The 24,510-nt window shown below is 39.8% G+C and overlaps 1 protein-coding gene across 1 annotated transcript in view; it reads right to left on the bottom strand.

Annotated features, from left to right (window-relative positions):
• Positions 1-20,104, bottom strand: part of THADA (THADA armadillo repeat containing) — a 326,156-nt gene extending 306,052 nt beyond the window's left edge. The window contains exons 1-11 of the mRNA XM_045980964.1: positions 19,799-20,104; positions 17,485-17,584; positions 17,102-17,196; positions 16,208-16,338; positions 11,663-11,811; positions 11,520-11,552; positions 10,883-10,931; positions 8,541-8,728; positions 5,269-5,363; positions 3,503-3,723; positions 1,007-1,713 (exon numbers count right to left, since the gene is read on the bottom strand). Coding sequence (XP_045836920.1) covers positions 1,007-1,713; positions 3,503-3,723; positions 5,269-5,363; positions 8,541-8,728; positions 10,883-10,931; positions 11,520-11,552; positions 11,663-11,811; positions 16,208-16,338; positions 17,102-17,196; positions 17,485-17,560 — 1,744 coding nt within the window. The 5' untranslated portion in view covers positions 17,561-17,584; positions 19,799-20,104. The remainder of the gene's footprint in view (positions 1-1,006; positions 1,714-3,502; positions 3,724-5,268; positions 5,364-8,540; positions 8,729-10,882; positions 10,932-11,519; positions 11,553-11,662; positions 11,812-16,207; positions 16,339-17,101; positions 17,197-17,484; positions 17,585-19,798) is intronic.
• Positions 20,105-24,510: the final 4,406 nt, after the last annotated feature.

Below are 24,510 nucleotides of genomic sequence, written 5' to 3'. Positions count from 1 at the left end.
AGGCTCCACGCTCAGCACAGAGCCCAATGTGAGACTCGATCTCATGACCCTGAGATCATGATCTGAGCTAAAATCAAGAGTTGGATGCTAGGGTGCCTGGATGGCTTAGTCGGTTAAGCACCTGCCTTCAGCTCAAGTCATAATCCCAATGTCCTGGGATGGAGCCCCACTTCGGGCTCCCTGCTCAGCAGGGAATCTACTTCTCCCTTTCCCTCTGCCTCTCCCCCTGCTTGTGCTCCCTCTCTCTTTCTCTCTAGCACTCTCTCTCAAATAAATAAAATCTTTAAAAAAAAAGAAGAGATGGATGCTTAGCCAACTGAGCCACCAAGGCATCCCTTGTAAATATTCTTAAATTATGATGTAGAGTATCATATTCCTGCTTTGTTAAACAGAATACAATAATTTTAAGATTCAAACAATAAAGTCAGGATCATTATTTATATATTAATTACTTAACTATGCTTTAATGCAGGGATTCCTTCAGGGTTACCGAATTTCTGTGGAATGTTTACCCGCTATCCTAAATGACTAGAGAGAGTTGTTTCTTGAGGTCACAACATCTACATTTTTTGTCTCTTCCCCAGAGATACAAACTGCTACTGCCAGTTTACCTATCTTGATCCTTGCCAGAAACAATTTTTAATTACTGTCTCAAGCACTAGAATAAGCAACTTATATAAAACACTCCAACTTTCATGAGTGTTACATAGGTCTGACAACCTAACAAATGAGTACTTGGTAAATGGATTAAAACTAGTAAAAAAGGGAACCTTATAATCATAACTGGAATCAATCCTTAGCTTGTAGAAATGACTTCAGCCAAAAAAACTCTACTCCACTCTGGACAGGATCATTAGCCTCAATCTGAAATCTCTATCATTAATACCCTCTTTTGCTATATATGTAAGTGGTAATATTTAAATTTGAATATGGTCCACATCTGCCTAGATACCTACCCTTAAACATCTTAACTAGAAATTACTAAAAGATTGATTCCTTTTCTTACCAGTGTTAGCATCAGCTGAAGTTTGAAGAATCTTTACCATGTAGCTCAAGCTTTCAGGGCTGCAATTCAGTAATTTTGGCAAGTAATAATCAATCACGTAAGATTTTTGATCCAGATTTCCTTCACACAGTATAAAAAGGAGAGGAGAAACCCAAGTCTCGTGCCACTCATCAATCCAAGTAGTGTCAACAGCCTGGGACTTCAAATGAGTCTTGTGATTTCTGAACATGGTTTCCAAGAGGTCACTTGCGTAAGGTACCAAGGACTGGTCTCCCATCACCTCTAAGATTTGTGATGGAATAGTTTTAGCTAGTGCCAAAATATGCCCAATTCCTATGAAATCTACTAAACAACCAAGGCATGCGTACTTCCCTTTCACATGCCATTCCAACTGCAGAAGATTCTCGGTCAGGTCACAGATGAAACGATCGGCAGCCAAACCTGAAGCTTCGGCGTCTGACTTTTCTTTAGTGAGCTGGTGCATGTGGAGAATATTTCTGAATATAATTTTGGTTTGGTGTCTCAAAGCATCCAGTGGATGTTCCCAGTGGGTATAGACATATTCCAAAAGTCTCCCGACTACACTTGAATTCCCATTCAGACTGTCCTTTAGGCTTGGGGAACTTGATTCAAGGACATGTATGGCTGAATTGGCCCAGGATGCCAAAATTCTAGACAGAAACAATTCCAGAGTTGACTCCTTGATCCTGAAGAAAAATGAGCCATGTTATTATAAACTGACTAGTAATAAATTTCATTTTATAATCATCTAGATTTTAAAAATATAAAAGACAAAGATCAGACTTCTCATCAGAAAATGATCAGAAAATTCAGTAATTATTAAATTTACAATGACAAAAATTACAAACAAGGCCAAAACAGATCTCAAATTATAAATGAATCTTTTCATCTTAGAGAAATAATCCAAAAAGGGACACAATAAAACTTTTGGGAGTGGTGGAAATGTTCATTATTTTTATTTTGCTAATGGTTTCACAGGTGTTTTAAAACATATTGAGAGGGGCACCTAGGCAGCTCAGTTGGTTAAGTGACCAACTCTTGGTTTTGGCTCAGGTCATGATTTCAGGGTCACGAGATCAAGCTCTCCATTGGGCTCTGCACTGGGTATGGAGACTGCTTAGGATTCTTTCTCCCTCTCCTTCTGCCCCTCCCCGCCACCCTTTCTCTAAAAAATAAATAAATAAATAAATTTTACATTCCTTTAAAATATGCACAATTTTCACTTATATATAAACTGAAAAACATGAAAAATTTATTTTAGAACACAGTACTTTTCTTTCTTTACCTGCATGTCCATTACTATCAAGGTATATCTATGGTTTGACATTTTATTTATTTATTTTTAAAGATTTTATTTATTTATTTCACAGACAGAGATCACAAGTAGGCAGAAAGGCAAGCAGAGAGATGGGGGGGAAGCAGGCTCCCCGCTGAGCAGAGACACCCCCCCCGCCAAATGCGGGGCTCGATCCCAGGACCCTGGGATCATGACCTGAGCCAAAGGCAGAGGCTTTAACCCACTGAGCCACCCAGGCGCCCCTGGTTTGACATTTTAAACACATGATCACTTTCAAGTGTTAGGGAAAAAATACTTCTCCCCCACCCCCCAAAAAAAGCCCCACAAACACAATCCAATGAAGTCAAAAGAGCTGGTTACAGTTCTGGCTCAGTTGCTTATTAGCAATACACTCTTAAGTTTGAGCATTTACTTTTCTAACTTCACTTTACCTACGCAATACATTAGGTTTCCTATCTTATCTATCAGACATGTGAAGCTTATACTGAATTACCTATGTTGATGCTGTTCATAAACTAAAATGCAGCGTTCAAAATGTTCAGTACAGGTTCACCTGCACCAATACCTGTAACCCCCCCCACCATCATCTTACCTTCTCTTATTCTATTTTCATACCCATTTCATTGCCTACATGTTATCTTCCCTTTTTGCTTTTTTTTTTTAATATTTTATTTATTTATTTGACAGAGAGAGAGATCACAAGCAGGCAGAGAGGCAGGCAGAGAGGGAGAAACAGGCTCCCCACTGAGCAGAGAGCCCGATGCGGGGCTCGATCCCAGGACCCTGAGATCATGACCTGAGCCGAAGGCAGAGGCTTAAACCGCTGAGCCACCCAGGCGCCCCAATCTTCCCTTTTTTCTTAAAGGTTTTATTTACTTATTTGACAGAAAGACAGAGTGCATGCACAAGCAGGGGGAGTGTCAGGCAGAGGAAGAAGCAGGCTCCCCGCTGACCAAGGAGCCTAATGTGGGACTCGATCCCAGGATCCTGGGATCATGACCTGAGCCGAAGGCAGACACTTTTCCGACTGAGCCACCCAGGCGCCCCTGTTATCTTCCTTTTAATTCAGGCTTACTCTGTGCACTTTTCATGGAATTACTAAATATGCTAGTTCAGTTGCCATCTTTGAAATGTCTGACAAGCAGAACAGAGTAGGAGACAGTAGCCTGAAAACTCACTGTGAACTCAAGGTGAACAACACATGCACGATATTCAAGAGGAGGGCCTCCCCACTCACGCCCATACTCCCATTCTGCCAGTCCAACATGGTGAGTGTCCCCTGACACAGGAATAAGAGAGCTGACTGCGAGACATCAGTACAACAAAGGCTCCTGCAGCAGTTCAAAAACCAGTCGGGCACGCTGGCGCAGTCCACTGAACGGAGAAGCAAACCACTAATCTGGAAGAATATAACACAGCTAACATGTTATAAAGCCCCCAAAACTCTTCAGGTATTTCAAAATGTAAATGCAAAATTCCCTTTCCCCCTGAAACATCCTAGGAAAAATAACTGAACCTAAAGACGAAAAGCCACAAGTGTTGAAATTATTATATCAAAAGGGGAAAAAAATTAAATCTAAATACATGAACCATTTTGCTGGTCTGAATGGACCAGCAGAGCAAAACGTACCGCTACCAACAGGTGGATGAGCTTAACGCTTTTTAGTGGTGATTTTAGAAATCAAATTGTTAAATTTTATCCAGTGATACCTTGTGTGAGGAGTACTCAAAGAAGAGTACACATCTATTTTGCAAACAGTCAAGTAAATGCTAAAAGAAACTTCTAGATAATATAGTAAGAAAGGAAAAAACCTGCCAGTACTGAATATAAGAATTATAGCCCAATAATCAACTATACTTTCCATCTGACCAAATACACTGAAAAATCGATCCTAACACGCTTCCCATCTAAACTGTAATATTTGGGGGGCGCCTGGATGGCATGGTAGGTTGAGAATCCGACTCCTGGTTTCAGATCAGGTCATGATCTCAAGGTCGTGGGATCCAGCCCTGCACTGGGTTCCGCACTCAGTGCTGAGCCCGCATGGGATTCTCTCCCTCTCCCTCTGCTCCTCGTGCTTATGCTCGCTCTCTTGCTCTCTCTCTCAAATAAATTAAGTCTTTTATAAATGAATAAATAAATAAAAACAAAGTACAACATTTCAGTTATTCTTTTTTTTTTTTTTAGTAAGCTCCATACTCAGAGCCCAACACAGGGCTTAAACTCATGACCCCAAGACCAAGACCCGAGCTGAAATCAAGAGTTTGACGCTTACCTGACTGAGCCACTGAGGCACCCCTGGGTTATTCTTTCTTTTTTTTTTTTAAGATTTTTTTATTTATTTGAGAGAGAGAGTGAGCGACAGCATGAGAGGGGAGAAGCAGACTCCCATGGAGCTGGGAGCCTGGTGCGGGACTTGATTCTGGGACTCCAGGATCATGAGCCGAAGGCAGATGCTTAACCAACTGAGCCACCCAGGTGCCCAGCCCCCTGGGTTATTCTTAATAAAAAGAATATTTATTAATATAAATATAATAAATAAATAAGTTAAATAAATAGATAATATAAATATTTCTTAATATTTATCAAAGACTAATGACTTCATGTATTTATTCATTAAACTCTGCATACTTTCAACATTGTAAGTATCTCTCGTAATACTGAGAGATGGAACTGAACAAACAGCACTAGAAACAAAGTAGGACACACCCAAAATAATGCTGATGGTGATTATCTTTGTGAGATGGATTAGTAGGTGACTGCTATTGTCTTCTTTCTGCTTTTTCTGCATTTTTGGGCTTGTCTCTTATTATAAGAGAAAACGATCACCAGAAAGATTCTGATTACGCAGAAAGAAATTTTTAATTCACTTCCTTAAAAATATTTTTAAAACATGTGTCTAATTATCCATAAAGCACAATTCTACAAAGGAGATGCACTCACCAAATCAGGAATCCTTTCAGGTGGATGAAACATAACCTTAATAAAAAGAATAACAGCTAATCCAGACGTACTCTGAATTGTCTGTAAGAGGTCATCTATTTGGCAAAAAAGTAGACAGCATGTATTAAATGACAATGGATGCTTTGGTCCAGTGGAAAAAGTACATGGTGCAGGGTCAGATAATCCTAGATGCAATTTCTAGCATAATTTCCACGTCGATTAGACCTTGAACAAGTTATTTAACCTCCTAGGGACCCAGCTTTCTCTTCTGTAAAATGAGAAACTGTAACTCCTAACAATTATTATAAGGTTTAAATGCATAATTAACATAAGGCTTTTATGTCCAGCACATAAATGCTTAATCAGTGTGATTCCTCCTCCTCTCCCCCCAGCATATCTAGCAGCAATACCACTTGTCTCCCCCACACTGACGCCTTGAATCCCAACCCCAACATATACTACTTTTTCTTAATGTGATTCCAGGCCTGTGTAAAGTGCCTGCATCAGTGCTAACCGCGAACTCTGCCGTCACTGGCACTATACCCAATGCAACGAATGCTTGCTCTCTTTCCCGGTTTCCTATCAGCCTCTGGTTTGTGCGGAAGTTTGCCAAATATGGTCAATTATTCAACCTGGGTTAGGAATCATAAATGCCTACCATGAACTACCTCATAAATATCCATTTTGCCCTTTACTCCTGCTAACAGAACTGTGACGTTGACTGGGGCATCCACGTCCTCGGCCAAAGGAAGGTCACTTGCTTCTTCTATCTTCCTCACAACTCAAGGTAGACATGAGGGTTCAGGCCAATGGGATGTAAGCAAGTACCTGGGCACTTTTGTTTTTCCTGATTAAAGGTAAAGATGCAACTGCCCTTCCTCCCTGCCTTATACACAGACATAGTGTCTGGAGCTGCAGCAGTCAAATGGCAACCAAGAGGCAACAAACGTGGCAGTGAAAGCCAACACGCTGAAGACAGCAGAGCAGAAAGGCAGAAACATTTGGGTCCTAGACCGCATACAACGTTCGGGATCACCTGCCTCTGAACTTCCTATGATGTGGAAGTGAGGGGAGGGACATCCGCTGAGGTCCCTGGAATTTAGTTTTCTGTTACCTGCAGCCAAACACTTGACTGATAGGTGAAGCTTTAAAACCCTGGGGATTTTACTGGCTGGCTCAGTGGGTTAAGACTCTGCCTTCGGCCCAGGTCACGATCTCAGGGTCCTGGGATCGAGCCCCATGTCAGGCTCTCTGCTCAGCAGGGAGCATGTTTCCCCCTCTCTCTGCCTGCCTCTCTGCCCACTTGTGATCTCTCTCTCTGTCAAATAAACAAATAAATAAGTCTTTAAACAAAAAAAAATTAAAACCCTGGGGAAGAACAGCACTGGAGAGACCTTACCAACTGCTCAGAAAATAGGCTGCCTTGTATTAAAATCAGGTCCTCCCTGCTTTCACCAGACTTTTTTTTTTAAAGAATAACAAAGTCCTCTTCTAAAAAGCAAATGTTCTCTGAAAATATGTCTGTAAATTGCATCTCAAAGTAACTTTCCTTTCAATAACTGAGATCCTAGCCAAAATAAATAAATAAATAAATAATACTATCTGAACAAGACAGCTTACACTTTCACTAGTTACCAGGATTCAAAACATACAGTGAGAAACTATGTTTTCTCCCACTAGCCTAGCAAAACCAGAGTCAGTTACTGCTCTTTACAAACAAAACCTCTAAACTGACCCCAATAATTTTTTAATGTTAATATGCATGCATGCATGACCATACAGAATGTGAGGTCAAGGATAAAAAGGTAATTAACTTTTTGTAAATACTTTATGTGTTATGTATCATTTTTTTGTTAATCTTTTTTTTTAAAGATTGTATTTATTTATTTGTCAGAGAGAGCGCACAAGCAGGCAGAATGGCAGGCAGAGAGAGAAGCAGTCTCCTCGCTGAGCAAGGACTGAGTTCAATGCAGGACTCGATCCCAGAATCCTGGGATCATGCCTGAGCTGAAGGCAGCGGCTTAACCAACTGAAGGCAGCGGCTTAACCAACTGAAGGCAGCGGCTTAACCAACTGAGCCACCCAGGTGTTCCTAATCTTATATTATCTTGTGACACACTGATATAGGAAAACACCCAAAACAAGTATATAGCTTAATGAATTATCTGAAGGTAAACCCTCTTGACCCAGCGCTCAATGTGAGAAATCAAACTCAGGCACCCAGCGCATCCTCCGTGTGCCTCATCCCAGCCACACCCCCTTCTCTCACTGTGAGTAAGGATTATCGTGACTTCAAAGTAATGGCTTCCTGATTTTTAAATGGTTTTATTCATCAAATGTGCATCCCTAGACACTGTAGTTTAGGCCTGTCCATTTTTTTAAAAATCTGATATACCTTTTAAGTGCCTTTTAATCTCCAGGTGCCCTCTCTACCCTTCATTTTGTTACAATTTCTCTGTTCAAGAGCTCTGGCCTTTGATCTGCAGTTTCCCCACAATCTGGATGTGGGCTCGCCTCACCCAAATGCAGTTCAACACACTCTTCTGTCTTTTGTAACCCCTATAAATTGGCAGGTGACCTAGAGATCAGTCTCAAGTTCAGTCACTCTGGGAAAAGAGTGGTAAATGGGTGGTAAAAGCAAGACTCTAAGGGAGACATGTTGTCTGGCTGTCTGTTCTGTAAAGTTAGCAGTTGCTGATGCTTACTGCCTGCATCCATTCTTTGGGTTACAAAATGGTGATATTCTACCATTTCATTTTATTTTGTTATTTGAAATACTTTTACGAAGAGAGACTTCCTCTCATTAACTATTTAGCTTTCCAGTAATATGGTTTATATGGATAGAAGCAACATACGAGAGACATACATAAGGGGGCACGATGACCACCCCCAACAAGGACTACTGTCATCACTGGAGGAGAAATGTACGGGTTATGTTCACCTTTCCGGATCATCCACTCAGATTTGGAAATCTCTTCTTATCAAGAATTTCTTTTGCCATTTAAAGTCTGTGGCTTTTCACAACTAAGACTGTTAGGTTTTCTTCTTCACAATACACACACACACATTTAGAAATGTCCTTCAACATTATCCCTTGCAGAACTGGTACATTTGAAAGAAAAAGCATTAAAACCTCATAATCCAGGCCCTTTCCTCATGCTAAGAGGCTGGGGGAGAAGTTCTACATCTCAGCTAAGTATCAAACATTTCATATCATTATTAGCAAAAGCTGAATGACAATTATAATATCATTTTTATGGTTTTACACTTACCATCACTTAAAAACTTGGTGAAAATACTCAGCAATCCACACATATTGTGCCATATGGGAGAAGTAGAAGCCTTCAAATGAATTCTCTGAAAGTCTTGTGTTTTCTGCACTAACATCACTGAAACTCTAGTGCCTACCAACAAGTCATTCATCAGCTGTGTTTGAACTATATGATTTCCAGCAAATTTTCTATAATGAAGAGAAGACATTATCACAAAAGAAAAGTCACATAAAAATGCCCCCATTTCTATCCCTCTGCAAAAGAAACATTCCTCAATCAAAGGGCCAAAATTCATTTTAGATTATACTAGACATTTATGCCTCTCTCCTCCACTCCAATAAACATTCCAATTATGGGGACATATACTGCAAACTTTCAACACTCTTACCTCAACATTTCCCCCCTTCTCAGCTAATGACTAACCTTGCTTCTCTTTTTTTACAGTAAAAATAACAGATCAAGAATGAATGCCACAATCTTTTTTTTTTAAAAGATTTTTATTTATTTATTTATTTGTCAGAGAGAGAGAGCATAAGCAAAGGGAGTGGCAGACGGAGAAGCAGGCTCCCCACTGAGCAGGGAGCCTGCTAAGGGACTCGATCCCAGGGTCCTAGGATCGTGACCTGACTTGAAGGCAGACACTTAACCAACTGAGCCACCCAGGCGTCCCAAGAATGCCACAATTTCTAAATTGAACTTGAACACTCCCCCTCAACCTTGATACACTTTTTTCACTTGACTTCCAAGACACCAGGCTCTCCTCCATTTTCTCCTACTTCACCATTGCTCCTTCCTAGACACCTTGGCTAACTTATCCTCTTCTCCCTAACCTCTTTACAGCTCTCCACAACTCACTCTTTACTCTCCCTCTTTGATTCAGCTACTTTTTTCCCTTGATGTGATCTCATCTAGCTCATAAACTTTAAATTATAATCTACATGCTGATGATTCCCAAATTCGTATCTCCAGCCTGAACCTCTCTTGCTAATGCCAGACTTGCATATGCAACTTCTTATCGATATCTGCATTTGGATGTCTAACAGACATGTTAAACTACATGAGCTCATCTTCAACTCCAAATCTGCTCTACCTGCTGCGATCTCTACCCTACAAAAACTTGGTCATCATCCTTGACTTCTCTCTTTCCTACCCGATCTCTAAGAAAATCCTGTTGGTCCTACCTTCAAAATACACACAGAATTAGACCACCTCCTTTGCCACTCCTGGCCTAAGTCACTCTCATCTCTCCCTGGGATTACTGCGATGGCCTCCTTACTGGTCTCCCAGCTTCTATCCTTGCCACCCCCCCTTCCGTCTATTCTCAACATAGCAGAAAATAGGAAAACTGGGTACTGGCTACAACTGGCTTACCTCTAGAGAAGGTAAAACAACATGCACAGATAAGTCAGGAACACCATATTGCAAACAAGAGAATTAGGTAACTATGTGAACAATGAATGCCAAATGCCGCAACCTAATCTTTCTTCACTCCCTCAGCAACCAGAATATTAAGCCAATGGTTTGATTCGATGGTGAATCTGTGACCCATGCAAAAAGACTAGTGATATTGGGGCGCCTGGGTGGCTCAGTGGGTTAAGCCTCTGCTTTCGACTCAGGTCATGATCCCAGGGTCCTGGGATCAAGCCCTGCATCGGGCTCTCTGATCATCAGGGAGCCTGCTTCCCCCTCTCTCTCTGCCTGCCGCTCTGCCTCCTTGTGATCTCTCTCTCTCTCTGTGTCAAATAAATAAAATTAAAAAAAAAAAAAAAGACCTAGTGATATTGATATCAGAGGTTTCCCAAAGCAATAGCCTAGCTAAATTAGCCTACAATAAAACCTGCAATCAACCCCACCCATATGCACAGATTCAAATCAACTCTCAGTACCCCATCCTTAAATCTGGGCACTTGGCCAAAAATCACCAGATTTCTGATGAGAGCATCTAGCAAAGTGAAATCATCAAACAGAAAAAAAGCACCTTAGAAGAAATAGGACTACATAAAGATAAGAAACTATTAAAAAAAAAACAAACTATCACTAATATCCTCAAAAGATAACAAGATATTTCATTCATAAAATAAGAACAGGGTGCTATCAGAAAGGAACACTTGAGGAGGAAAGAGCTCATTCTCATATTCTCCTAATAATTTATTTGATTGACTAAATAAAATATCAAACTTCTGAAAGATAAATTTCAATAATCGGGACTAATATTAACACAGAGGGATGGAATGAAGCACATTCTGGAAACTTTTTTTTAAATTTCCCTTGTACAAAGACAATACACAGCTACAAGTGTACATACTCACAGATGCACAAGCATGCAAACACATAATACTTGCCTATTTTCTTCTGAGATTTCAATTAAACTCTTCTGCAGAAAATGGAGAACTGAAACAAAAAGAATACATAATGACAAAGCAGAACCTATAACTGTAAAGTGTAGTGTCAGTATAAGAAAATACTTTAATCACTTATTTGTAGAGCATAACAAAGAACATGGAGGACATGGGGAGATGGAGAGGAGAGGGAGTTGAGGGAAACTGGAAGGGGAGATGAACCATGAGAGACTATGGACTCTGAAAAACAACCAGAGGGTTTTGAAGGGGCGGGGGGGGGGGGGGGTGGGTGGGAGGTTGAGGAACCAGGTGGTGGGTAATAGGGAGGGCACGTACTGCATGGAGCACTGGGTGTGATGCCAAAACAATGAACACTGTTATGTTGTAAATAAACAAATAAAAAATATATATAAATTTAAAAAAAAAAAAGAAAAGAAAATACTTTAAGTTAATGACATCATGGTATAAGAAAATACTTTAAGTTAATGATATCATGGTAGCAACTTAAAAGGAAGGGGCATGATGTACTTTAGTAATTTGTAAGACTCTGTCCATTGCCAAGAAAGTGAAAAGAACCAGTTCCAAAATGACTCATACAAGCAGTTACCCCCTCAAAATAAAATAAAATAACAGGACCTACCATTTTTAAGAAGATTATTAACTCCTGCTCTACCTGTGGGGATAAAAAAATTAACACTGGTAAGGAGCTACAGGACCAAAATTAATGTCATTTAAAAACAATGATGTAATGATAGAAAAAATTCTACACAAGAGCTGGCTTACCCAAGTCAAAGTTCTCCATACAGGAAGATATATTGTCAATTACTTTCCTGTAAGAGTATAGATCAGTAGTATTCAATTCTTCCTGAAGGCGAGAAGTAAAACTTTGTACAGCCTCAGTTAGGAAAAATTCAGGTAGGCCATTTAGTGAGCTAGAAAAAGAACCAAGTATTAAATATTTCATAACCAGGTAGCAAGTGGGTATACAGAGTGGGGAGGGAATCAAACAAATGAAGGAATACTGAACTACACCTTCGAAATACAGCCAGAAAATTTTAACTTCATGCCACAATCACTGGAACGCCATGCTTCCTTCTTGCTTCCCTCCTCAATACAGTAGCCAGAGTGGTAATATAAAAACACCATGTTAGTCTTCTGCCTAAAATCGTCCAACAATGTCCCACTCAAATTAGTTGCCATAGTGCTGACAATGACTTATAAGAATCTACACACTCTAAGGCCACCATTCTCTCTCCAGCCTCATGTGAATCCATGTTCACCTAGCTCTAGCTACGGAGCCTTCTTTGTTGCCACGATATACCAAAGCCTTTGCTCTCACTATTTCCTCCACCTGACATGCTTCCCTCAAATAGACCCAATAGTCATTCCCTCACCCCTTTCAGGTCAATCTCAAATCTCACCTTAACAATGACATTTGAGCAAAGACATCTGAAGTGACCTCCATATTTTAAATTGTAACCTTCACCCCAGCATTAGTACTCCCATTCCCCCTCGCTGCTTTATTTTTCTCCATAGCATTCATTTCATCTAATCCTATATATTTTGATTATTTATTTTCTCCAATCTTGTTCTTAGAACATAACTTCCAGGGATGCCTGGGTGGCTCAGTTGGTCACACTTCCAACTCTTGATTTCAGCTCAGGTCATGATCTCAGGGTCAAGGGATCAAGCCCAGCACCAGGCTTCTGGCTCAGCAGGAAGTCTGCTTGAGATTCTCTCTCCCTCTCCCTCTGCCCATTCTTCCCCATTTGTTCACTCTCTCTCTCTAAAATAAATAAATCTTGGGGTGCCCGGGTGGCTCAGTGGGTTAAGCCCCTGCCTTCAGTTCAGGTCATGATCTCAAGGTCCTGGGCTTGAGCCCCACGTCGGGCTTTCTGCTCAGCGGGGAGTCTGCTTCTCCCTCGCTCTCTGCCTGCCCCTCTGCCTACTTGTGATCTCTCTCTTTCTCTGTCAAATAAAATCTTTAAAAAAAAAATCTTTAAAATAAATAAATCTTTTTAAAAAAGTATCTAACCTCTATTCTAAAATGTTTTATTCATTATAACCTCAATGCCTGGAATACTTACTTGACATATAGTAGACAGGCAAAAAAATTTACTTAACAGATAAATTCAATTTAGTGTCAATTTTACTTCAATTAATTTATATCAAAACCAGTAAGCACTTTTTTAAGAATATGACTGAACATTTCTAAAGCTCTTCTGGAAGAGAAAGAATTTAGAAATAGGAAGAGTCTGAAGAAGTCGTCCCTGGAGGGTGACTTGTTCCAGCATATAATCAAACTACATTATCAAACTATAGTAAATAAAAGTATGATGTTGGTGAGAAAACAAATAGACCCAAGTCTAAAATCAAATCTGTGTTTATACAGGAACACAGAACATAATAGAATGGCATTCCAGATACATGGGAAAGATGGACTATTCAAAAGTTTGCAAATAAGTGGGTCCCCATTATTGAAAACTAAATTGGATCTCTAACTTACACTCCACTCAAAGTTTAATTCCAGATGAAGTATTTTAATAAAGACAAGCAAGTAATTTTATATGATCTTATAGTAGAGAAAGCATACATTAAGGAAGGCATGAAACTCAGAAATCTATTCAAAGAAAAATATTAGTGGGTTTGATTACCAAGAAAAGTATTCTAATTTTTGTATTTTCTAAGGCAAATACACCATAAAGAAGGTTTAAAGACAAGTAATAAAACAAAGGAATATCTAGTACATAATCTAGATAGAGATCTCATACCCAAGCCCTTCTTTAGTGGCAAAACCCACCTCCCACTACAGAAGCCAAATGTGAGAGTCTTGCTCCCCAGCCGTTCCTACAACCAGAAGGGGGTATATGACCCAATCTTGACACCAGAAAGTGATAGGAAGTCTCCTGGGACCTTCTGCAAAATGTTTTTCTCTCCAATAAAAAGAGAAGGAAAAAAGGAAATTTCCTTTTTTTATTTCTGATACTGTCATGTCTATATAAAGGGGCTGCAACTGCTATAGCTCCTTGTAATTCTGAGGGAAGATATGGCCAACAAACGGGGAAAAAATGGAAAACAGCAAGATCTTTGATGACACTGTTGACTACTTCCCCAAAACCCTAGAACTGGCCAGTATCTGATCATTTGCTTTTTTTTTTTTCCTTTAAAGATTTTTTTTTTTTTTTTTTTTAATTTGAGACAGAGAGAGAGTGAGAAAGACTGCATGAGCCAGGGGGCAGAAGGAGAGGGAGAAGCAGGCTCCCCACTGAGAAGGGAGCCTGATTTGGGTCTCGATCCCAGGACCCTGGAATCATGACCTGAACCAAAGGCAGATGCTTAACTGACTGAGCGACCCAGGTGCTCCTGATCATTTGCTTTTTGACACATGAAATAAATTTACTTACATAAAAAGAAAAGACATTCTAACAAGGAAACATACGAAAGACATATAACCACAAATAGTCAAACTCTACATATTAAAAAAATGTTCTATCTCACTAGTAATCTGGGAAATGAAAAGTAGAACACAGTATTATTTTTTTATCTGTTAGATTTTAAATGGTTTAAAGATTGGTATTACCCAGTGTTAGAAAGACACGAAGATACCGGCACTCTCGTTCACTGTTAGTATGAGTACAAACTGGAAAGTTTTGGGGGGAGTACAGGTTAGCCATGTTTTTGGTAAAGAAATTCCATTTACAGGAATTTATCTCAGGTAAATACACATAACACTTACATATATATAATTAAGAATATCACTGTATCATTGTTGGAGTAATGAAAACAAAACAAACTAAGTATCAATGGAAAGTGATTAAATAATATGTAACTCAGTACCTAAAAATTCTGGTATATCCATATTATAGGAAATTTTAGCTGTAAGAAAACTGGCTCGGTCGATAAGCATCTGCTTTTGGCTCAGGTCACGATCCCAGGGTCCTAAGATCAAGGCCTGCATTGGGCTCCCTGCTCTGTGGGAAGCCTGCTTCTCCGTCCCCACACCCCCTGCTTGTGTTCCCTCTCTCACTGTGTCTCTCTCTGTCAAATAAATAAAATCTTGAAAGAAAGAAAGGATGGATGGATGGATGGATGCATGGATGGATGGATGGATGGATAAGGATTTCTGGTGGGAGAATAAAACAGTACAGACACTATGAAAAACAATATGGAGGTTCCTCAGAAAATTAAAAATAGAATCACCATATGATCCAGTAATCCCACTTTTGGGTATATAGCCAAAAGAACTGAAAGCAGGATCTCAAAGAGATATTTAAATACCCATATTCATAGCAGCATTGTTCATAATAGCCAAGAGGAGGAAGCAATCCAGATGTCTATCAGCAGATGAATGAATGAATACCATGTGGTGCATATGGATGATGGAATATAATTCAGCCTTAGGAAGGACAAAAATCCTGCCACATGCTACCACAAGGATGAACCTTGAGAACATTAGGCTAAGTAAAATAAGCCAATCAAGAAAAAAAAAAGACAAATACAAATATTCCACTCATATGAGGTAACCAAGGTAATCAAATTCATAAAGACAGGAAGTAGAATTGTGGTAGGGGCTAGGGGGAGGAGGAAATGGGGATTTATTGTTTAATGTATATAGTTTCAGTTTTGTAAGATGAAAAACTCTGGAGATCCACTGCACAACAATGTAAATATACTTACCACTCAAACATGGTTAACATGGCTAACTTTATGTTCTGTGTTTTTTCACACAATTAAAAAATACGGACTATGCTGACAGGAAACTATCTCTAAAACATTCTTTAGTAAAAAAACAAGTTATAGAACACACACACTAAACCCAAGGAAAAGGTCTAAAGGTATAGATACCAAAATGTTAAGTGATGACCTTTACTAAAAAAAGTAAGATAAGCCAGAAAGAGTGAAACAGAAGGCTCATTTCTTATTTTTTTTTTACTTCTACATTGCTGATGTCTTTACATCAAGCATATATTCTTGTATTACCTATGTAATTACAAATATGTTTAAACTAAGAACAAATGGGGGAAACAGGAAAAAGAAATAGCAAGATGAGAGATTAAACTTAACCAATAATTGCATTAACATAAATGGACTAAACCGGGAGTAAGCAAACTATATCCCACAGCCCGTTTTATTAAGGCCTGTGACCTAAAAGCCAGTCTACATTTTTAAAAAGTTGTCATAAGTAAACAAAGCATAGACCATATAAACGAAATTGGTAGTGACATACTTCAGTTCAGTTTTACCAAACCAGGAGAATTTTAAATACTGTTTACTTTTGGTCAAACTGAACATTTATAATGCTTAACTTCCTTTCCTTTTTCTCCTTACCTTGCCAACACTTTCTTCAAGGGATTCTTTACACTCAAAGAAAGATAAATGCCTGCTAAAATATCCAAACAGCTTCGAATAGTGGGATCACGTGCGCCATTTTTATCTGCCTTCTCCAGTAAAGGCACAATCTACAATCCAAAAAATTCAAAGTCATAGTAATTTTTTCTATTATCAAGTATATACAGCAAAGTAATAGAGTTTCAAATACTCTTTGAAGTTTCAATTATGGCATGTAATGTTTTCTACACTGCACTGTTAAAGGATACTGATTTAAACACCTAGTTTAGTATTTTTTAACCTTTTTAACCCATAAGCCCAACTCCCAGTTTACCCTCCAGACCCACCTTGGAGGGTGGTCTTGGACTTGTTAATGGCTTAAGGTATAGGAATTCTATAGCACTACTGAAAAACCAGTAATATATTTAATCGCTTTCCCAAAAAATTATGCAAGTTCAAATGGTAAATCCTAACACAGAAATACTGGTAAGGACAGTCTTTACATTTTAAATTAACTTTTTAATGTGTCTGCTAAAAAGTTTTAAGGTTTCAAATTAACAGAAATAATTTTTAAAAATTTCTCTTCACAAGAAAAGTATGCACAAAAAAAAAAAGAAGAAGAAGAAGAAGAAGAAGAAAGAAAGGTATGCACAGTTGGCTCACTGACTTATCTTTTTACAGCTCCAATGGTGGTGAAGGACTGAGTATGGCTTCTACCAATACTCTGAATAAAATGAGATTATACAGCAAACAGAAAAGGAAAAAAAAAAACCTATTCTTTAATGATACATTGATATTAAATAATTGGAAGCCAAAAACTGTTAGTTAATTTTAGAAGTCCACAACAGCATGATATTCTTCAACATGTATCCATGAATATCAGTGCAGTCTTACCTGTTTAACATAATGAATTTGTGACACTCCATCCGTGAGCTGTACACAATGTAACAGCAAAGAAGCTAGATTCTTTCCTTCCACATCAGCCAAAGCTAGATAATACACACACAAAAATTTAAGGATTTAACAGTGTATACATATGAATTTGCCTTTGGTATGCATTATCAAAAATCTAAGTACTTATAAACAAAAAAAAAGCAGACAGAGCTTAGTCCAGAGACAAAATTTTTAGGTAACCATTTTACATGCAAAACTGAATGTAAAGAACATGGAAAAAGTACACAGCAAGAGTTTGAACATCATGTGATAGTGAGTCTCAGAGACAGAAATACTCTACAACCCAGAAAAGAAGCAAACAAATTAAGTCAAAAATCACTTACATCTCAAAGTTTCAAGGTCTTGATGGCAAATGGTCAGTGCAGTTACCTGCATTTCTTTCTTCTTTTTTACACCCATTTTAAAGAGAATTGATGGCAGTCACTGCAAAAAAGAAGAGTTTAAAGCATTGTCTAATTCAGGATTTCTGAACCTCAGCACTAGTGGCATTTGGGTCCAGGTAATTTTTTGCTATGCAGTGCTGTTCTGTGCACTGTAGGATGTTTAACAGGTTCCTGGCCTCTACCCATTAGATGCCAGTAGCATTCCCTTCCCCACAAGTTATGCTAACCAAAAAATACCTCCAGACATTGCCAAATGTTTCCTGGAGAGCAAAGTGGCCTCAGGTGGAGAACCACTGGTCAAAGAATTTCTGCTTCATAAAAGAAAAACATTTTTTAAGCTCAACAAGAGTTTATTATTGTCTAAAGTTATTCTTACCTTTTATGGCCCAGTCTCTGTATTTTAAAATACAGCCAACTTTCATTTTAGTAATAACAAAAACAAACCAGCACGGTTTTTCCAAAAGTAAACTGGGCCCAACTAACCTCAGGGCCTTTCCACTTAACCAAAGGTGTTTGGCCTGGAGAAAAGAGGACAGGACAAGTGCTACAGAGCAGCTGCAGTTGTTGGAGGACCGTCAGAAAAAGCAGAGATATATTCTATCTTGCTACAGAATGAGGAAAAGTCAGTGCAAGTTTCAGGGACGCAGATCCCAGCCCAATACAAAGGAAGAACTCTCTGGTCCAACTGTGGAATGGACTGCCTTGTAAACAGAGAATTGTCCCAACCCTGGACATACCCCAGCGGCTGAATGATCCCTTTGCATCTGGACTCCTGCAACAGACCCACAACTGGTCTCCTCTCCTCTCTCTTGTTTCTGAGGAGTCCCCTCTTTTCACCATCATCAGGGTAATCTTTTTAAAACTTTAATCAAATCTAATTACTCTCCTGCTTAAAACTTTCCAAGGGCTTCCAATTACACTTAGAATAAAATCCAACTTGAGACCCTGGCCCTCAAGGCCACAAGTAATCTGGTCCTGCCTTCCTCTGCATTTTCATCACAAATCAATCTTCTCTTCACCATCTAAGGCACTCTGCCCTTCCTCATACCTTTGCCTATTAATGGTTGTTCCATGAGATCTTTGCAAGATCTTTTCCCCATCTTTCACGTTTCTTTTCAAACACCTCCTCCTATGAGAAGCCTTCCATGACCACTCTACCCATCTAAAATGCCACAGATCATTTCCATTACTTTACTTCCTTCACAGTACTACTAGTACCTAAAATTGCAATAACTCGTTTATTTGTATATTGTCTGTCTCCCCTAGTAATAAACTCCATGAAGGAAGCAACTTCAATCTGAGTTATCCACTGTTTTAATTCTCAATTCTTAAAACAGTACCTGGCATATAATCAGTGCTTATAAATATTTGGTGAATAAACAAATGAATAAGTTAACAAACACTGTCAGAGATGTATGCTTTCAACAACAGAGATGTGCACTACCTGGTATGTATATTCCGCATCTAAGTGACAAGCTAGTTCTGACACTGAAGAACCCACGGCCTCTCTGAAAGTAAGAAATCCATACAGCCATGGCATGTGAAAAAACACTTAACAGAAAATGGTAATAAAAATGGACACTGATAATGGCAAGACAAGGTAAGAATGTGAAAAGTGACTTGATTAGATCTAGGGTAATAACTGGGGATCATTTCCTAGGAAAGTAACCAATACACAACTTAAGAAGGGATAGAGACATAACTAGAGATACTATTCTCTGGTGAATGGTGAGTAAGTTTACAGCAGGATTTGATCGTGGAACCCTCAAGACTACACAAAAATTGATCCGATGCTTATGCGTGCTCAACGGATGCCTAAAACGTTTGTCTTGATGAACTGGGTCTTCCCAGTTGGGTAAAACCCCATGCCCACCCTACAACACTACTCCAGCGGCCAGAAGACAGGTCAGCAAGTTGTATTGCTAAGTCCCACTGGCTGCTTCCCTTTTAACCGCTGCTTCACTGCTATCTAGCCTTTCTGGCTGACTCCCACAAACAATCTCTAGGTAATTTCCGAACCACGTGAAGTTCGGAGAGCGACAGGTGACCCCGAAAGAAAAACACACTGGTGAAAGTGCTGTCTCCATGGAGACCTAAGCGACCGGAAATCGGTAAGCCACGGCCAAATTCTCGCGATTTCAAAGGACGAGAATTGGTGCGAATCACCCGGCTGCCCTAGCAAAGCGGCGGAGCCAAGCCGTGGAGAGTTAAGCGCTACCGCGGGTCTGGCAAACAGGACGCTTGGGAGCCAAACCTCGTGCCGGTGAGCGTCTAAGAAGAGTCGCAGCCGTCTAGACGAGTACAGGAGCTGGTCTAGTTCTGCGATGTCCCCGTGGTTCCCAACGTGGTCTGTTGACTACCGGGTCGGAGCGATGGGAGGGAAGCAAGGGGACCTGGTACAGGAGTCCTCGCGAGAATTGAGTGACTGAGCTCTTCCAATAAGGAGTTCGGAGCGGTGGTGATGTCATCGGGAACGGGTGTTAGTGAGTGGATTTGGGTAGGTTCCGTCTTTAAAGTGTGTGTAGCTCGGAAGTTTATCGGCGTCTTTCGTCTTAGGGCAGTCTAGACCTGGAGTACCGGGGAGCACCTGTGCCTCAATCCAGACATTCCACCCTTCTCCCACGCAGCTTACCCAGCGCGGAGAAGCAGAGAAAACTGCCTCCGGGCTGCGGGAACCAGCGACCGTAGAGCCTGCGAGATGGGGTCGTTCGGGCCTTAAGCAGAAGCCACTCTTAAGAATTTAACTAAAATGAGATGCGTCGAAAGAAACCGACCTATCCCCGAGTGCGTTTGTTGGTTCAGCAACTAGTTCCTGAGCACTAACTGTCCGGGGATTACCAGCCTGGAAAGTTACACCCTATTTGGAATATATATTTTACTCAGAAAATTAAAATCATCAGATGATTCGTTTGCTTAGAAATAAACAACTAGGTCCCGAGCACTACTTCAGGAGCTGGGACAGAGGGTGGGGGTGGGGGGTAAGATCCGGACACAGAGGCGGATGCTATGCAAGTTGGCCGGTGTGGCTGAAGCCAAATGAGTTAAGAGGATAGGTTGTAGGGAATGGGACAAGGGGAGTTAAATGATGTAAAGTCCGATTCCCCGTTGTAAGGACTTTTACTTTCAGTGAAAGAGGATTCTCTCAGTGAAATGGGAGTCGTTTTGAGCAGAAGAGTAATTGGGTTGTCTACATAGAGTCACTGGAGGTACTACTTTGTAGTGGAAGATGAACGGCCAGTGAGTGAGGAAGCTACTCTTATAAACTAGGCTAGCAAGATGCTAGTGGCTAAGACCAGGGTGGTAGCAATGCAAAGAAAGTGTGAGGTGTAGACAGATTCTGGATTGTGATCTGGAAGTAAGCTAACAGTTTTTTCTGAAGGCGTAGATGGGAGGGGATATGAAAAAAGAGGAGTCAAGATGGTCCCAAGATTTCTGGCTTGAGTAAGGGGGGAGGGGGGGATGAAATTGCCGTTTATAGTGATGGGGCAAAAATTTGCAGTGGATTAGAATGGGTTTAAAACAGGCTGGGAGAGGAAATGGCAAGTAGATCAAGTAGAAATAAATCTAGTACTTCCATTACACAGGGTGAAATAAATGGAGCAATAACTCTATGGGAAGTAGAGGCAATGAAGGTTTAGGTTTTAAAGATTCTATCTAATAGTAACATGTTTAGAGAGGATATCCTATTGTTTTTGTAGCCACCTGGCACTATCGGCTTGAAACCACCTTAAATTCTCTGTTTGAGGTTTTCTAGAATACACCCTCAGAATTTGGGCCATGAACTTTTTTTGAAGTAGCTATTTATTTTATTTGTAAAAATGTATTCCAAAGGAATTTTTAAAGAATCCATAATCCCTAGTATGTAAAAGGGTAAAAAAACTTAAATGACATCTTGTTGCAAAAGTGGACTACATAAGGGGCGCCTGGGTGGCTCAGTGGGTTAAAGCCTCTGCTTTCCACACAGGTCATGGTCGCAGGGTCCTGGGATCCAGCCCCACATCAGGCTCTCTGCTCAGCAGGAAGCCTGCTTCCCTCTGTCTCTGCCTGCCTCTCTGCCTACTTGTGATCTCTGTCTGTCAAATCAATAAAATCTTTTAAAAAAAAAAAGTGGACTACATAAAATCATGAAACATCATATATCCATGTTTTGTTTGTGTAGTTTAGCTTTGGAAATACGTACCTGTTTGGAGCAGCATTTTCCCCTCAATTAGGGAGTGGATTTTTTTAATGCTTATTTAATGACTCATTTTCACACATAGTGATTTTTTTTAAATCTTGGACATTTGAATACTTGAAATCTCATTTCTGAAAACCACAGACAAGGGCCTTAATTGCATACTTATTTAATACTTGTTCATAAAAGTCTGTATATAAGCCATAATTCATAGTGATCCAAGCTAAGTTTCTCCTATAAGTATTGCTTTGCATAAATGAAAATCATAATAGCCTGTCAGTTTTATAGTCCCATTACCTCCTAAAAAAATACAGTTTGTGGTAATCTGCCAGCAGTACATGATGATTTACATAATTAAAGAATCCTTCATAAAAAGCCTTATTGCATAGTTTTGTGTCTAAAATGAAGTCCAAAAGCATGTACTAGAGCTATGGACATGAACATTGTGTCATTTTTTAATATGAGATGAACTCTTGTTAATAAAGTAAGTTTTTTTTTTTCAAGATTTGTTTTATTTATTTGAGAGAGAAAGCATGAACTGCAGTTAGAGGAAGAGGGGGAGCAAACTCCCCACTGAGTGGGAGCTCGATTTGGGGCTCAATCCCAGGACACCAAGATCACGACCTGAGCCGAAGGCAAATGCTTCAATGACTGAGCCACCCAGGTGCCTCTAAATTTGTTGTTGTTTTTTTTAAAGGATTTTATTTATTTATTTGACAGAGAGAGATCACAAGTAGGCAAAGAGGCAGGCAGAGAGAGTGAGAGGGAAGCAGGCTCCCTGCAGAGCAGAGAGCCAGACGCGGGACTCGATCCAGGACCCTGAGATCATGACCTGAGCCGAAGGCAGCGGCTTAAACCACTGAGCCACCCAGGCGCCCCTAAATTTGTTATTTGTTAGTGTGTTTATCCCTCAGTCAATGAAAGAACGCGAAGTTCTGTTATTTGTCTTGGTGCATCAGAAATTTAGCCTTGTATGTGGCTCAGTACTTCTGGCTAGGAGTCTCATGAGACTGCAGTCATTGGAAGATCTGGCTGGGGCAGGAAGAACCACTGACTTCGTCCAGTGGCTCTGGTTGTTGACAGGAGGCCTCAATTCCTTCCATGTGGGCCTCTCCTCAGACTGCTTAAACATTCTTACAGAATGGTGAGCTGGTGACAATAAGGTAGAAACTTCAGTGGCTTTGATGGCCCAGCCGCAGAAGTTACACACCATTTCAACAACATTCTATTAGTCACAAAGTTTAGCTCTATTCATTGTAAGAAGGGACGACACAGAAGTGCGAATATCAGGAGGCCAATAGAATTGGGAGTGCCATTTTGGAGGCTAGCTACCCCAGTACTGCGCTGGGTGTTCCTCAATGATTAAAACATACTAACTAAGGAATCACGACTACAGGATGATTGATTTAAGAGTGGTTTGAATGTGATTTCCACACTATATCTTAAAGGAGACGTTAATGTTCATGTTTTCTTACAAAGTTGTTTGCTTTTAATGACATACATTTTCACAGAAGATGCCACAGAATTTAAACATAAAACTAGCTTTATTGTGAGGAAGGAAATTTTAGGTGTTCTTCAAACTTTCTCTTTCTAAGCCAGTCTGATCCCTTCCCTACTTAAGAGCTCATGGCTTGTCTTCTATGTGACACTCCTGTCTTCCTTCCCCATACACAGGGCTCCAGCTTGAGTGACCTTCTTAATAGTCCCTGAAAGCACTGCCCTTTGATGTGCTATCCTCTGCTCTATGCTGGGAGGGTCTTTCATACTCCCACCTGAGAAACTGCAGCGCACTTGAAGATCCTATTCAAATGTCACCTCCTCGGTGAAACCTGGCAAGAAATCCCTTGTTCTGCCATACTTAGATTTTTGTCTCAGTTATAACATTACTATTTTGTCAGTTATTGTATGCTTGTCAGTCTTTCTCCAAGTCCTTCCAAGACAGAGACCATCTTTAGATTCCCTAGTGCCTAGCGCAGTTGAGCATAAGTAGCTCAGCAGATATTTGTTGGGTTAAGGCAATGGCTCCCAAGTTCTTTACAGTGTTCATGGGCAGTGATGCTTACTTTACCACTATGTGGCAGCAAACTACAGAATTATTTCCTCCTTTGAATAAGGAGTTCAGCCAGAATGAATATTCACCAAATTGTACTCGGTGGTGTTTTCAGGAGTGGAATTAAAGGAGGCCTTCATTTTCCATGGTATTTCTGCATTGTCTCTATAATAGTATGTTTTTTCCTGTGAAATATAGCATTCATAGAGAAAAGTACAGTAAACGGTTATAAAGAAGTTTCAGCTTCTTAACTTCCTATCCAAAAGTATGTTAGAATAACTTGTTAATATCCTATGAAATATGACATTCAAATAGAAGGTTATGAAAATTGCTCGGTATTGTGTGTATGTGTGTTTTGTTCAATATTATTCTAGCTCTGTGAAAAATGTTGGTATTTTGATAGGGATTGCATTAAATCTGTAGATTGCTTTGAGTAGTATGGACATTTTAATAATTTTGGTTCTTCCAATCCATGAGCATAGAATACCTATTTATTTGTGTCCTCTTCAATTTATTTCATCAGTGTTTTATAGTTTTTGGAGTATAGGTCTTTCCTTACTTAAGTTTATTCCTACTATTTTATTATTTTTGGTGCAATTATAAATGGGATTGTTTTCAGTGTTGTGTTTTTAAAATTCAGCATCATTGCTGTTTATACTTTTTACATCAAAAAATCAAATCTTCAAAGAAAATTTAAGTAATTCAAAAATTAAGTAATAAGGGGGGCGCCTGGGTGGCTCAG

This window comes from Meles meles, chromosome 16 (genome assembly GCF_922984935.1).
Source record: "Meles meles chromosome 16, mMelMel3.1 paternal haplotype, whole genome shotgun sequence".
NCBI classification, from domain to species: domain Eukaryota; kingdom Metazoa; phylum Chordata; class Mammalia; order Carnivora; family Mustelidae; genus Meles; species Meles meles.
This window is presented reverse-complemented; position numbering and strand designations above follow the sequence as displayed.